Raw genomic sequence first — 15,097 nt, 5'->3', positions numbered from 1 at the left:
ACCTGAGCGTGTCAGTGTGTGTGTCAGTGTGCGGGTAGAGATCCGCCCTACGCAGAGCTGAGTGTATCAGTGTGCGGGTCAGAGTGCGGGTCAGCGTGCGGGTCAGTGTGCGGGTAGAGATCTGCCAGTTCCTGCTGCTGCAGCTGCCTGTGTTCTGACCTTCGGCAGCAGCACACCACCCTTCCCATCCACACAATCATTCTCATAGATACAGAATTACAAGTTAGAAAACGCCATTAAAACGAGCCCATGTTTGACAGCAAGACTCCTCCAAAAAATAGTGCTGCTCTGGTTCAGCTAAGGGTCTGTAGGATATACATCTTTCTGTGTGCACATTCATTCTGGGCAGTGCATTAGACTGGACATTGAAATGCACACACACTGGAGCACTGTGTCAGATCTAGTGATTCTATATCTATGCTTATTTTCCTCTGGTCAGAGGACGACAGGCTCCGTCTCTCTGGCCCCTCCTCTCTCAGTGCGCTGGGGCGGTTGTCGTGGCGACGGCTGGGCCCTGCACTCACCTGACTGACGCAGCTTGCCTGACTGAGGGTGCTGACCGCACGCATGTAGCTCTGGTTTCGGGAGCGAAACTGAGGGGGGTTATAGGTGGTCGCAGGGTCCAGGGTGACGCTGGGGTGGGGCCGCATGTCTCTGGTGGTTTGCAAATGGTAGGTCTGACTGCATGGAGAGAGAGACAGGCAGGCATGAGAAATGCCACCGCACACACCAATCATATCTCACTCAGGGTAAACGCAGCTTTGCTAAGAACCTGCAAGAACAAGCAAACAAAAGAATCGAAATCAAGGAAGAATTATTTACATTACATTACATTACACGTATATAGCAGACGCTCTTCTCCAGAGCGACTTCCATCACCATAGAACATAAGAGTAATCATTCAATTTAAGCGAGCAACAGTGTCAGACCAGGCTAAGAGCACCCCCCGGACCAGTGAGTGTGAGCATAACACTATTCAAGCCCTACCACAAGTTAAACCTGTGCACTCTGACAGAAGCCAAGTACACTACGATACAACAGTTCCTGGAACACAGAATCAAAATACATCACAATATTACACAAAATAAACATCAAATACTATTTAAGAGCTAACAGTACAATGACACATATTTTACAGCACAGGGAATGTATGGCATAAATACCATTAGCGCTCCAGTTTATTTCATAAATTTCATTTTCATTTTTAGGCAGGACATGTTGGACCCATGACCCAGGACAGCAAGGAGCTGTAGCAGCTGAAACAGGCAGTACTGGAGGTAAAAGTACTGGAAGAGAATCAGAAACAGCTGCTGAGTGCTGAACCTCACTCAGAATAATCACCCCAAACATGTGCACTGACTCCAAGCTGTAAGCCTCCTCCATCAGCCTCTCCACACTCTGCCACAGCCAGCACACTGCATGACTGTACGCTGTGGGATCAGAGGAACGTTTGGAAAACACTGACAATTTGTTCACATAAGACTTGAATGTAGCAGCTAGCTGCACTGTATTTCTTTAACAACTGTTTTTAATTATTTAATTATCATGAAGAACACACCTGTCTGTGCATTGTTGCAGCTGCCATCCTCAAATTCCACTCAACTTGGCTGCAAAATTATGCTTCTTACTGATTTTCTGTTTTACAATTTATCTCTAACTTTAAAGGGCTTGCCAGTTTTACTCACAGCCATACTGTAATCTGCAAACACTGCAGGCTGATTAATAGGCATGGCTCAAAGGAAGGAAGAAAAAAACCTTAAAAACATGAAGATGGAGATTGCTAACACCTCCCTGAAATATGAATAAAACAGATCTGTCTGGAATACTCTCACTTTCATCACTTTAATGGGAATTTTTTCTGTTAACAGATTAAATACCTTTTACTCTGTGAACAATTGTTTTTTACTTGTCATTAGCTGCAGATGTTATTTTGCCCTTTATTTACATCAAAAGAATTGCTTGCAGAAATGTGCATTATACATCCAATATACTGAAGACAAAAATGTATAGACTTACATTAGTTAAATACAAAAGAATTGTTCAGCAGAAGCTTTCACTTGGCTTTTAAAAACCTTCCATGCTCAGCCTCTCCACCTGTGATTTCAGGCGACATCCTTTCCTGTTTCCTGCTTCCTGCTTCCTTTATGTGAGCATTGGGCTAATTTGTATGGGGTTAAGGCTGGTGTGATTTATGTGGCACACGTTATCAAGTGTGATTGAGATGATGATAACTGTATTGTCATTTTAAGATGGCTGAACAGCTTTGATTGAATCTGAGCGTTACCATGTTAGGGGAACATGGTAAATAAAGGTTGGGGGTTCTCCTGCAATGTTATTGGAAAAAAAAAAGCGAAACTCTTTCCCAGTGAAATCCCAGCAAATCATGAATAAGCAGACTCGCTGCTCAGGGGTTGGTCTGCATCCTTCTGACCATATTGCGGCAAAACCTCAGATAAGAAGCACCCACCGTACAGTACCCTGCCACAATATGCCTACTGTAATATATGCCTTCTTTAATGAGCTGTACAGTCTGTTCAGGTGAGAGTCCTCACTGCTTAGTATTCTGTGTCTGTGCTTACACACCCTGTTGCATCGGGATTAAGCTGAGCCAGGCCCTTTTTTTTTAATCCATACACTTTGGCACTCTCTCACAATGGGGAATCTACCTGTGCTGCAGTCCAATCGTAAACTTCAAACTGAAGAAAATCGCTGACATCTCAATCTACCCCGTCGCATCCACCGAGAAAGCCAGGGATGGAGAGAGAGAGAGGGAGGGAGAAAGAGGGAGTGAAAGAGGGAGAGAGAGAAAGAGAGAGAGGGAGGGAGGGAGAGAGAAAGAGGGAGAGAGAGAGAGGGAGGGGGAGAGAGAGGGAGGGAGAGAGGGAGGGAGGGAGGGGGAGGGAGAGAGGGAGGGAGGGAGGGAGGGAGGGAGGGAGAGAGAGAGGGAGAGAGGGAGAGAGGGAGGGGAAGAGAGAGGGAGGGAGGGAGAGGGGGAGAGAGAGGGAGGAAGGGAGAGAGAAAGAGGGAGAGAAAAGGAGGGAGGGGGAGAGAGTGTGGTGGTGTATTCCTTTATTGCTTAGCAATAGCATCCAGAGACAAAGGCATTGTACCAATTTGAAGGAGACAAGGAAAGCATTTAATGTTGCCATTTAAAAACAGTGGCTGTTTTAAGAGAGGAAAATTGACTCCACACAGAGAACATCTATAGAACACCATGCTGCAGTTTCAGCAGCAGACAGGCCTGGCTCTGTCTAACCTCCAACCCCCAACCCCCAACCCCCAACCCCTAAAGCATCATGGTTACCAGTGCGTGTTGCAGGTCTCAGCCGGATGGGCTCTGCATGGTGAGGCTCCCGCTCATGTGCAGCTGAGTTTGGATGCTGCTCTTTATTAAAAAAAAAAAAAAAAACCTGAACCCCAGTTTGTCCTGTAAAAATCCCACTGTATGAGTGTCTCCCAGAGAGGTGCAATGAAGCTGGTGAACTTTACAGTAACAAGACACCATCCTCATTTTCCTCCTTTAACCTGAATACGGTCTCCAAAAGTAAAGTGCTAGCAGTGTTCCACCAATGTACCACGTCCATTTTCCATCACTCTGAGAATCTGGTTCTTGTTTGATAAAAATGAAGCCAGAATATTGTTGCATTTTTAATGGCATTCGGTGCCGGTTTGGAAGAGAGAAACCGGGGAGGACTGAGAAGCACAGAAACCAGAGAACAGTGTGTAAAGCACAGCAACTTCTAAGCAAATCTCAACTGTCTCTACAAAAACATATACAGACATTAAATATGCATATACACCTCTCAAATATTGGGAGTATCTTCACTCCTCTAGAAACTAGTGATGCTCAGTTTTATAAGTACACATGGATACACAACTAACTCAAAGTCTTACTTCCCTCTGAGGACTGACAGGGCTTGACTACCTGATTCAGCTTATCGCCATCTCTGTTAAAGCAAAATTACTCCTCTTCAATTCTGACAGTGTTAATGGCTCAGAGACAGAGAAGGTAAGGAGATGGGGGGTTAAGGAGACCCTGTAAAAGGTATCTGACTTCTGAGGAATTCTTGAATGTTTCTTCATTTCCTTCATGTCTTTTCATTTTGAGAAGCATTTTAAGAATATCTATAGTATGGACTGTCATAAAATGTCTTTATGAAAGATGGCCATTGTTATGAATGGAGGAATTAGCGTTCATTTTTGACCCCAAGAGCTCAGTAATGAGTATTTATAACTAATCTGATCAGAGTGAGTAATTGGCCTGTGTCGCATTGTGAATTAACGAACGCACCTCCTAGGAGGAATTTTGATTAATCACAGTTCAGAACAAAGTCATTTTACGCCCCCTAAATAACTTGCATTGATTGAATAGCTTTCTTCTCCCGTACCCTGTCCCACACCTGCTGCAGCAGTGGCTTTCAGTGCCAGCGCTTTCCACCGGCATCAGTCTGACGCTGCTCTGAAACACCCATCGCCTCAGCCTGCCGCAGTGACCTGTCGTCCTGCACACTGCTGACGGCTGCTCCACACACTGCTGCTGTCACTTCACCACTGCACGTGCATCATGGGAAATTTTATCAGGCCGTGCCACATAAAGTCAAATATTGATTTCTGAATAACGTCCTCATGCCCAGTTTGATGAAATATCAGTAGAGATCATTAAGACTGCACCCACAGTTTTTCTCTGGCAAAAAACTAAATCAAGGGAAGGAGTCTTTAAAGTTTCAAACACAAGCAGTTTTTCAACAGAATTTAAAATGAATTAAAAACTAAAAGAATAGATGTTATTAAAAAAATCATCTCTCAGGTCAGAAATCAAAGAGATAAGGTGAAAACACAGGAAGATTCATCAAAATGTTTGGTGCTCCCTGCAAACAATAGTCACATTCATAAGAGCAAAGATAAAATTAATGGCAAGACATTTTTTATATTAAATTACGTATGAGTGACCATAATTTTTCATCTTCATGGTCAAACGCTCCTTTATGATAATGAGGGCTTATGACACGGACGTTACAGTGGTAATGCCATGTTTCTGATGTTGCCAAGCAACCCCGAGTGATGGACATCTAAATTATGCATACGCAGAGACAGCACTGCTGCATCAGGGGCCTGGAGGTCACATGGGAATGAAGCAGACATGACAGCTACAACAACGCAAACACAAAAGCAGCCCTTAACAAGTCCTTCATTATTAATGCCAGCAAGCGTGAGACACCCAGGGGACCTCGAGATGGCCATGAATAAAATATCTTTACCAGCACTTAGGTGCCCAACTTAGGGAATTCCCTCCCAGGCAGCCTGGGGAATTCAAGCTAAATATCTGAGGCGGCAGTCTGAGGGCTTGGAGGGAGGCAGTGTAATGTTGGCTTCTGCAGAGGCAGTAAAGACATGCCATGCAAAACAAGAAGCATTTGCTGCAAGCTGCTCCTGCAGCTGGGAAAAGACAATACAAAATAAATCATAAAGTTAATTTATGGGGGTAATAAGTATAATTATGCAGAGTGATGAATAAATAAATATGCAGTGAATTGATTTCCAATTGGTTTCCTCTTTAGAGTCGCATGTGTAATCTGCAGTGATCCGTCAGCTTTTTAAACTGAGACCATATTGCAACATGAAGAGCTGTGATGTCATATCCACCCTCGCTGTGCGTGGTGAGTGCTGCGCAATGCAGACGACGCTCCGGCCTACCTCGGGTGGTCTATATGGGGCCTCTGCATGACAGACTTCAGGGCGAGGGCGTCTGGCCGCACGGCTTTCTGGGGCGAGGTTTTCGGGCTGGTGTCGGACTCCCCGCTCTCGTCGTCCCCCATGGCTTTGACGTAGCTGCTGCTTCGCATTCTCCTGCAGGGGATCTCCTCGTCCCGGTCGATCCCCGGGTAACCCCCCCACTCATCCTGAGGAACCTGTGCAGAAAACAGCACAGAATCAGTCTCAGCACTCGTCCCGGTCGATCCCCGGGTTACCCCATTCACTGTCAGAAGAGTTAGGCATTTTCCAAGCACTGGGACACTGGTGACGTCACAGCTGTGTGATCTGCATCATTCAGCTTTTGTGAGGCAACAAAGAATTTCAGGGGAAAAATCTTCTGCTTTTCTCCAGTGTAAAAGCCATGCTTACTGACATCACTGCTATCTGATCTAATGAGTCTGCACTGGGCCAGAATGCCTTGCACACTCATACTGTTTAACTGTTTAACACCATTTTGCTGTACACAGAAGTGAGTAATTTACAACTGCAAATGGAGCCATTTCAAATGAGAACTGGAAATATGTGCTTATGTACAAACATTATATGCACAGAAGAGATATGTCTGTTAGTATTCACACTGCATTGCAACAAAAACTGCAGTGTTTCTAATCAACACTTGGTAGCAGCTATGTAATTATGAAAGCTGAACTGCAAACAGAGTTGTAGAAGGAGGTTAATAGTACAGTATATCCCAGTGTTATAAGGGATGTATATAATGATGTTTTCCACACTATCCTCTGCAGTGAGCTTGTGTAGCTGTGTGACTGCAAGAATGGACCCCTGATAGTTCAAATGTCAGTTTAACCTGCCTTACCCTGTGAATGATTCATATGGTCAGTGCCTGGCTAAATAAGTGATCATGTAAACTGAATACAGAATGGAAAGAAAATATTACTCTTTATTAACAATAAGACATTTAATTTAAAGAATCATACTGCATTTCAATTTACAAAATCAGGATAAGCATACACTCTGCATGTTTCACACATGTAATAAGTGTGAGGTTACTGCAGGTGAGGTTGGCCTATCATGCAGGACGTTCAAACACACGAAGGATGTGATCTGCTATGGGGACAAGACGATTGCACTGGGTGGCTGCAGCAGGTCTTTCTGTGACAGCCATGTAACTGAAGCGAAATTTTCATGTAGGATTGACTCAGTCATTCTGGATGATAGAATGGTATACACCTGAAATATATTATTAAAAAAACAAATAAAAATAATTGCCCAATGATAACACAACACAAAGATTTAAACCCATCATAACGCAGACTGTGTGGCGCTGATCAGTGTCTTTGTAATTTAAGCAACACCATCTCCTCTCTCTGCTTTGATGAATGTATGGTTCAAAAACTGAAACTGAAATAATGATTTAACATGGATGTATGGAATGTGTTTAGTTTAAAATAGTTTTAGCTTTATAATATTCCTAAATACAGAAAGCATACAGTATTTACAGTATTACAGTATTTATTTATTTTGTGTAAATATTGGAAAAGATGTTTTAAAATGAATGTATTTTATGTTGCATGCAATGCCCCATACAGACTTATATTAATCAAGGGAAAAACCCCTGGATCCATTAATAGCAAACTTTTACAGACGTGTAACTGTTGCTTTTTGCAAGCACAGCGGAGCCCAATTATGTGTATTCCAACAGGAGCTGACAGAGGCGAGGAGACGACTTCCTGAGCGGTACTACTGGAACAGAACGATCCCTTGCCCAACACCATGCCCTTGGGCCTCTCCATGTGCCTCTGGACACACTAATTAGACACTCTCCCTCTCAATCACACAGAGCCATGGGACTCTTAATTCAGCACTTACATTCCTGCTTTCTTTTTCCTCCTTTCTCTCTGTCTCGCATTCTGCGTTTGTCTCAGAGGTGACAGCATTAATCCCGCCTTTGTACTTCCAATGAAGTAAATCTCATTATCAGGCGCTTTCGGTCAACTAGGACAACTGGCTTTGCCTGTTTATACATAATAATACAAAACAGCAGACAAGAACATTAACTACAGCTGGCTTCATTCATATGTTTATTTGTCTTATTCCTAAACTGCACGTAACCTGTGAGGGGATTCTAAGAACAGGGAAAGGGAGATTCTTAACCTGTCTTCATTCAAGAGCTATTTCACTGACACATTTCACTGAGCTACGCACATGTGTGCTTCCTCGAGTCCCACACACTATGGCACTACATACTATTCTAGCACACACGCTACACATATACACACTACATGCATGTAATTAGCAGCGTGGGCTGCAGGCCCTGGACACTCATCACAGTAGTTCAGTCTCTGGTTTCACAGTTATGAATGAATAACGACAAATGTGCTGATATGAGACGCATGTGAGACAGAGAGGAAGAGGAAGATGGCGTTCCTCTTAGCAATTACCTCAGGATGGAAATGAATTTTGCAGTTGCCCGATCTGACCTGCTTGTGTGGGGAGAATGTTACACTGGCCTGGAATCTGCTGAGAACGGCAGAAGCTCTGAGGGATTCAGATTCCTGTGAGGATTCCACAAATCACCACCATTCCGTAAAACAGGGGCTCCCAAACTGCCAAATACTCCCAGGAGAGCGTCCAAGTGTGCCTGGAGGCACTGCTACCCCGGTCTCCTGCCTTCCTCCCACAGCACAATGCATACGATTCACAAAGCAAGTAGGGTAGGCTGTTTTTCCTTTATATTTTGACTATAATTACCGAATCAACTGGAGGCACTACACAATATAATTTGAAGAAAATGAGGTCACACTTTTTATAAGGGGTAAAATCCATCTGCAGATACTGACCTGTCTGAAGTATAAACATCTCTTCATTTCTGTTTCATTTGTACGCCTCGGCTCATTTGAGGGGGGATATAGGCAAGTGTGTAGGTTGTAGTCATAGTAACCAGAGACGAACTAGAAATATTAACAAACCATACATATGCAATACTGAAGATGAGAACCCTGGTCTGTGGAAAAGACAAATTAAAAGCAGTAATGTACAGTGAAGCTCTTCTATCAGACTGTAACATCAGTTACTTATCAAACAACAGTCAAACTAAGATACTACACAACCAAAGCACAAATAAACTGTCACTTAATATGAACAGTTTCTTCCTTCATCTGGATGCCTACATCAAATACCAACCCCGATACCTGAAACCATGAAACAGTTACACTAAACATCCAGCAGGAAGCATTAACAGTCGGAGGAAGCTGGCTGACACTTTTTACCAAGCAACAGAACAGAGAGAACAAGCTCACAAAGAAATCAAACAATTTATTTTGAAATGCAAAGCAAAGAAACCCAGCCTTGGACACAAAGCACCACCAGCTCCCCACAGCAGCATGAGACTAGCAGCATCCACACACCTAATGTGCCTCTGATTAGGCAGGTATGGCTGGCTCCACATGCACACAGGTAATTACAATGACAGTTACACAAATTAACAATCAATATATTTGAATGCAATTGATAAAATGTGATCCGCTATTGGTAGGTTTGAATTGGTTTGAAGACAAAGCACCTTGAACATTGAACATTTTATCAATTAACACAGACTAACAATTAACATTAGTTTAATTTTTTTTTTATTTTAATCCCAGTTTCCCTGGGACAGGTGAAGGCCCTCCTTCACAAACAGCAGTGGTGTAATTACAGCATAAGTACTGCACAGCGGTTTCAGGGCCTCAGTGCATAGTATGTTAGACTGCATGAGTGTTATTAGAGTATTACTTACTCTGTTCTCTGGATAGAGATTCTAACACACAGTAACTGCCAGTCATCTCATTCTGGAATACCATTGGCAGGTCGAGGGCTTTATTCCGTTACATGTTTCACTTCCTCTACAGGCTACATCTCAGCCCCCAACCCAAGCATGATTTCTCATTCCCCACATGTGTAATTACACATTACTCAGGGTTATGTGTAATTACACATGTGGAAGTGTACCTCAGGGTTATGTGTAATTACACATGTGGAAGTGTACCTCAGGGTTATGTGTAATTACACATGTGGAAGTGTACCTCAGGGTATGTTAGCATTGTGTGGAATGCTACAGCTCCTCTGCCGTGTGTATTGCGTTACCTTTACATGTAAAGATCTAGGCACGCCTTGTGATCTCAGTAATATGGCTGGCACTAGCGCTTGTTCATATGTTGTTAGTGGTGTCTTGTTTGTACAACTTTTGCATCTTACACGTCACTCTAGATAAGTATGTGCTAAATGGAAATATAACATAATGTAATGGCTCCTTTCTCTGTAAAGTGCCATCCTTCTAATCTGACCACTGTGGAGACATCCAGAGCTGGTCCCCTGTCAGGTAAACCAAAACTTCACTGAGGACATCAGGAGAGCAAAAGCCCCACAGTCTGAGGGTAAGAGGAGGGTGGGGAGGAAGAGGAGGCTGGGGAGGAAGAGGAGGAGAGGGCTATCCTCCACACAGTACCTCACACAGTGACTGCAGAGCGTGCTCTCTCTCAGGGTCAGCGTACAGTCAGCCTCTCCACCAATCAGCACTAACAGCTCAATGTTTTATGACTCATTTATTGGTGCAATAAAATTTCCACCATGGAGCCCATCACCACTCTTATTTCCCAGGTCAATTCATGATGAAATAAGATTAATCTCTCTCCTCCTCATATTTCAAATCGAACAGGTGGGATTACGAAGGCACCGCGGAGTGGCCAGCAGTTCCACGATGGAGTAACGTCCAGGGAACGCTCCAGGCCCTTTTACATTTCACAAGAGTATTTGCTGGTCGAAATAAATCACAAAGTAGTAATACTAATGTAGTAAAGTACAAATGAAGCTAATATTAAAAGTGCCCCTGGAGTTATTCTATAATTAACCAAATTCTGATGACAGGGAGCACAGCGTTGCTCTCAGCTCCATAGCGACGCAGCCAGGTGAGACGCCTCTCTCTAGCTGAGAAATGTGTGTTTCACAGAGCTCAGCTTCGTTCGGCCTCCAAACACACAGCCAAGCGACAGTCTTAGACACTCTGCCTTTTATACTCTTATACATAAAGCCTCTTCTGCTCCTGTTCCATTTTCTTAGCGGACATGTTCTTACAGCAGCAGATCCTTTAAGTCCTGAATTCACTCGTGACCTTTGCACTGCTGATAGACAGGAAACTCCACCTGAGGTTTCTGTTAGTTCTGCCATCAGTTCAGTGTTTGCCTTCTCTGGTTTATGTGTAGTGGCTCTAGGGGAAGAAAACAGTAATATTTCAGATTTTGTTAAAGTCATTTGTTTATAGACTGTTTTTGCAAGATATCCAATATTTTTTTGGAGGGAAAATGGCGCTCAATTTTTTTGACAAAGCAATTTCCAGAATTTGAGGATTTGCTCATCATAAAAGCTTCATTTTTCTGAATGGCAGATACAGCAGCATATTCATCCAGCCTCCCCTTCACTGCAGCAGTAATGCAAAAGTAGCTGAAAGGTGCAGGCATCGCATGAGATTCTGCCGGAAACCTTTTGATGACATTAACAGTGCTCCGTTTTTTCTGGAATAAATTCTAACCACTTATTAGGTGCTGGATCAGTTGGTTCTTTACCTTCCAAAAACCGTTAGGCAGTTCTGCCATATGGCTCGAATAACCAATCGTTTGTTCTCGAATCGCCATATGCCTACAAATGCCAGGCTAATTTGTGCAAAACAACTTTTGTTAATCTTGTGCAATCATCAGCAGAGCAGAAATTCCTGGCTGTTTGGGAGCCACGGTGGAACAGCGCTGAGTGAGAGCGGAGATCTGCGTCCCTGATACAGAGCTTTCTGTCGTTCTGTGGATGAATCCAGTCCCGCAGCCAGCAGTGATTAACACATAAACCACACATAGCAGAGCGCCGCCTAATTATGCGTTCAAGGAATCTGATAGTTTTAGACATTTAATTAAAAATGGCAGAGAATCAGAGAATCATGGGACATGAACATGGGGTGGTAAGACACACAACAACCGTGTGTGAGAATACCTTCCTGCAGGGAGCCTGGATGCGTAACCTGTTGTTTGTGTATGTGTGTGTGTGTATGTGTGTGTGTGTGTGCGTGTGTGTGTATTTGTGTGTGTGTGAGTGTGTATGTGTCCGTGTATGTGTGTGTGTGTGTGCGTGTGTGTGTATTTGTGTGTGTGTGAGTGTGTGTGTGTGTGTCTGGGTGTGTGTGTGTTTGTATGCCTGTGTGTGTGTGCGTGTGTGTGTCTGTCTGTGTGTGCGTATTTGTGTGTGTGTGTGTGTGTGTGTGTGTGTGTGGAAACACACCACCCTGTACCCATCCAACTCAGGAACAGAGCAAACCCAGGCAGTCAGGAAACACACCACCCTGTGCCCATCCAACTCAGGAGCAGAGCAAAGCCAGGCAGTGAGGCCGATACTGTGCAGTGTGTTTCAGTTAAATAGCTTTGAGCATATATCCCATGGGCCCCAGCAGTCTCTCAGAGTTATAATAAATGCTGTTAAGTTTATGGGCAATTCTTCAAAGTGGTAGGAAAACAAAACGCTCTGGCCCCTCCCCTAAACCACCAGCCAGGGATACACTTCTCTCCATTTCCCAGTCACTCTTCCCAGAATACACCTGTCCCAGACTGTCCTTTCCCTCACAGTCACTCACTCCAGGACATCAGCCGTAGTAAGGTGTCCCCTGCTGCCACTTTGTACATGATAAGGAATACACAATATGCTTCTGTAATATTGTTACATTACATTACATTCATTTAGAAGATGCTCTTATCCAGACGTGATTTCCAGCACAAGAGAATATTGTGGTGTATTATCATGTTATAATATATAATAATATTATGATATTATTATTCTGTTTATTTAATTAAACAGGTTCATTTCAGAATGAAAGGGCCTGATTGGGAGTTTAGCCAGCCCGCCAGGGGACACCCTGCAGTGTCATGGGTTCTTTAATGACCAGAGAGAGTCAGGGCCTCGGTTTAACGTCTCATCTGAAAGACTGCGTCTCCTACAGCACAGTATCCCCATCACTGCACCGGGCCATTGGATTCCTCTCCTTGACATGCACAGTGTTGCTTTAACTACAGTTCCCAGAATTCAAAGCCACTCTAATGTGTGTAATTCCTGTGGGCAACTGGCTCGCTGAGCTGCGATTGCTTATTTCTTCCAAACCAAAAATATACAGGAATCACTGCCAAAATGATGCACAGGCACAGCTCCATGTGTCTGGTCCAGTGTGATTACTGACAGCTTCATGCAGCCAAAACTAAATGTCAGGAACTTCTGGCTTCTTCAGCAGCATGCGAATGCAAAATCCCTTCTGCTTTTCTTAACCAATCATTGATTACCATGAAGAACATCCCATATTAGCAAATATTATAGTGTTTGATTTGAAAAAAGGTATTCAGAATTGTTACCGCAACACATGAGTGTTGGGAATTAATGGAGAAAAAGATGAACTAATTTATGTTTAGAATGCGTTTGTGAGATTCTGTTCACAAATCCACCTCCTCAGGAAGAGTTTAGCAATCTAACGCCTCCAAGTCGTCTGCGTGTCTCACCAGTCTCAGTTTCCACTAAGACTAATGAGCCAGTGGGTAGAGAGTACGCTCACCTGTGCATTCTAAGGCTGTGGGTATGAGACCCTCTCACCGGAGCCCTCTCACCTGCGCATTCTAAGGCTGTGGGTATGAGACCCTCTCACCTGAGCCCTCTCACCTGCGCATTCTAAGGCTGTGGGTATGAGACCCTCTTAACAGAGCAGAGAGAAAAAACAGCCACAACACGCAAGTCTGCTGGCCCAACCTCAGGCTGAAAGAATAATGAAGACTGGCATGTGCAATATTGCAGTGTGTAACACACCACGTTTCAGAGCGTGTTAAACGCACTTCATCACAAGCGATATTAAACAGGGGAGGAAGGTAGGCCAGACCACCAAGTTACAGAGCCAAAGCAAACAAATATTACTGTAGAAAATAAACAGAAAGCTCCAGAGGTCTGAGTCCATGGACATGCTTACTTTTGGGCCATCTAAGCTCCTTTAAACACATCATTTGGATTTGACACTTCATTGGACCACATAATATATATTCTTTTGAACTTTTCAGTACAATTAATCAGTCTACATCCTCTATTAACTCAAAATAGTCAGCCAGCTTTCAAAAGTTTGACATTAACTAGCTAGATAGCTGATTTAGCAAGCTAACTGCAATAACTTGCCACAAATGACCATCATATAGACAGAGAGATAGCTAGCAACATTAGCTGCTCTACAGCAACTATCAGTACTTCACCTGACATTCGTACTGTTCAGTATAATAAGGCTATATCATAGTAATATCAGGCCTGATACTGATGCTGGGGCTGACATTCCAAGGCATGCTTCATTTCTGCTCTCAGATACACAGCTGGGCCAGTCAAACTGCAGTTAATTGGCTTGATATATAATGGTGCAGTGCCCTATCAACAAAACTATCACGCACACAAACCCTCCCCTTGTACTGGTAATATTCTCCCAAAAATATATGGGTAAAAAAAGTGAATTAATCAGGCTTCAGAGACACATTAAAATGTATTTCCTGCACTACACTGCATCTCTGCTGGGCTGATGGAGCAGCCAGTGACACTGTGCGCTGGCTGCTGGGCTGATGGAGCAGCCAGTGACACTGTGCGCTGGCTGCTGGGCTGATGGAGCAGCCAGTCACACTGTGCGCTGGCTGCTGGCTGATGGAGCAGCCAGTGACACTGTGCGCTGGCTGCTGGGCTGATGGAGCAGCCAGTCACACTGTGAGCTGGCTGCTGGGCTGATGGAGCAGCCAGTGACACTGTGCGCTGGCTGCTAACTGAGAGCTGAGGCCGTGGAGCAGCACGTTCTAAGGAGGTCACGTGACCAAGGATGCTGATGTCACCAGTCACATGTTCTCTCTTGTTTTCACAGGGGAAAGTTGTGAGACCTTCGGCAGAACTGTAAGTGGAAATAAATCTGGCAAATCTGATTTTCTGTGGCAAAGAAACTGGCAGAGCAGAAGTTCACTGAAATAAATGTCCTGTCTCAACAACTTATTTATTAAAATTAAGCTGGCGAGCGCATCCTCCAGATGTCCAATCCACCCAGTGGACAGGGCATGTGTCTGTTTGCGGGGCCATTACCCTCATCGCGTGTCAGAGGCGCTGTGCTCTGCGCTCTCCGGTAGGTATCACCTTTACGCTCTCAGAGGTGATTCTGCAGGTACACAGACTCAGGCATTCTGAGTGTCACCACACACACCTACAGTCACACATACCTGCAGAGGCACCAGGTCTACAGCAGCAATGCCCAGCAAGAAACGCAGCTGCCTGGCCAACACATTACTGCAACTGTGTCTGAACGTAGCCGTAATGTTGGGGCATG

General features: G+C 44.1%; 1 protein-coding gene across 1 annotated transcript in view; it reads right to left on the bottom strand.

Annotated features, from left to right (window-relative positions):
- The window catches only part of LOC118792050 (disks large-associated protein 2-like), a 60,190-nt gene that overhangs the window by 39,348 nt on the left and 5,745 nt on the right, over positions 1-15,097 (bottom strand). Inside the window, exons 2-3 of the mRNA XM_036549746.1 lie at positions 5,695-5,909; positions 525-681 (exon numbers count right to left, since the gene is read on the bottom strand). Of these exons, the coding sequence (XP_036405639.1) occupies positions 525-681; positions 5,695-5,909 (372 nt within the window). The remainder of the gene's footprint in view (positions 1-524; positions 682-5,694; positions 5,910-15,097) is intronic.

This window comes from Megalops cyprinoides, chromosome 17, assembly GCF_013368585.1.
Source record: "Megalops cyprinoides isolate fMegCyp1 chromosome 17, fMegCyp1.pri, whole genome shotgun sequence".
Taxonomy (NCBI): Eukaryota; Metazoa; Chordata; class Actinopteri; order Elopiformes; family Megalopidae; genus Megalops; species Megalops cyprinoides.
Note: the sequence above shows the minus strand (reverse complement) of the source record. Positions and strands in the feature narration are given on the sequence as shown.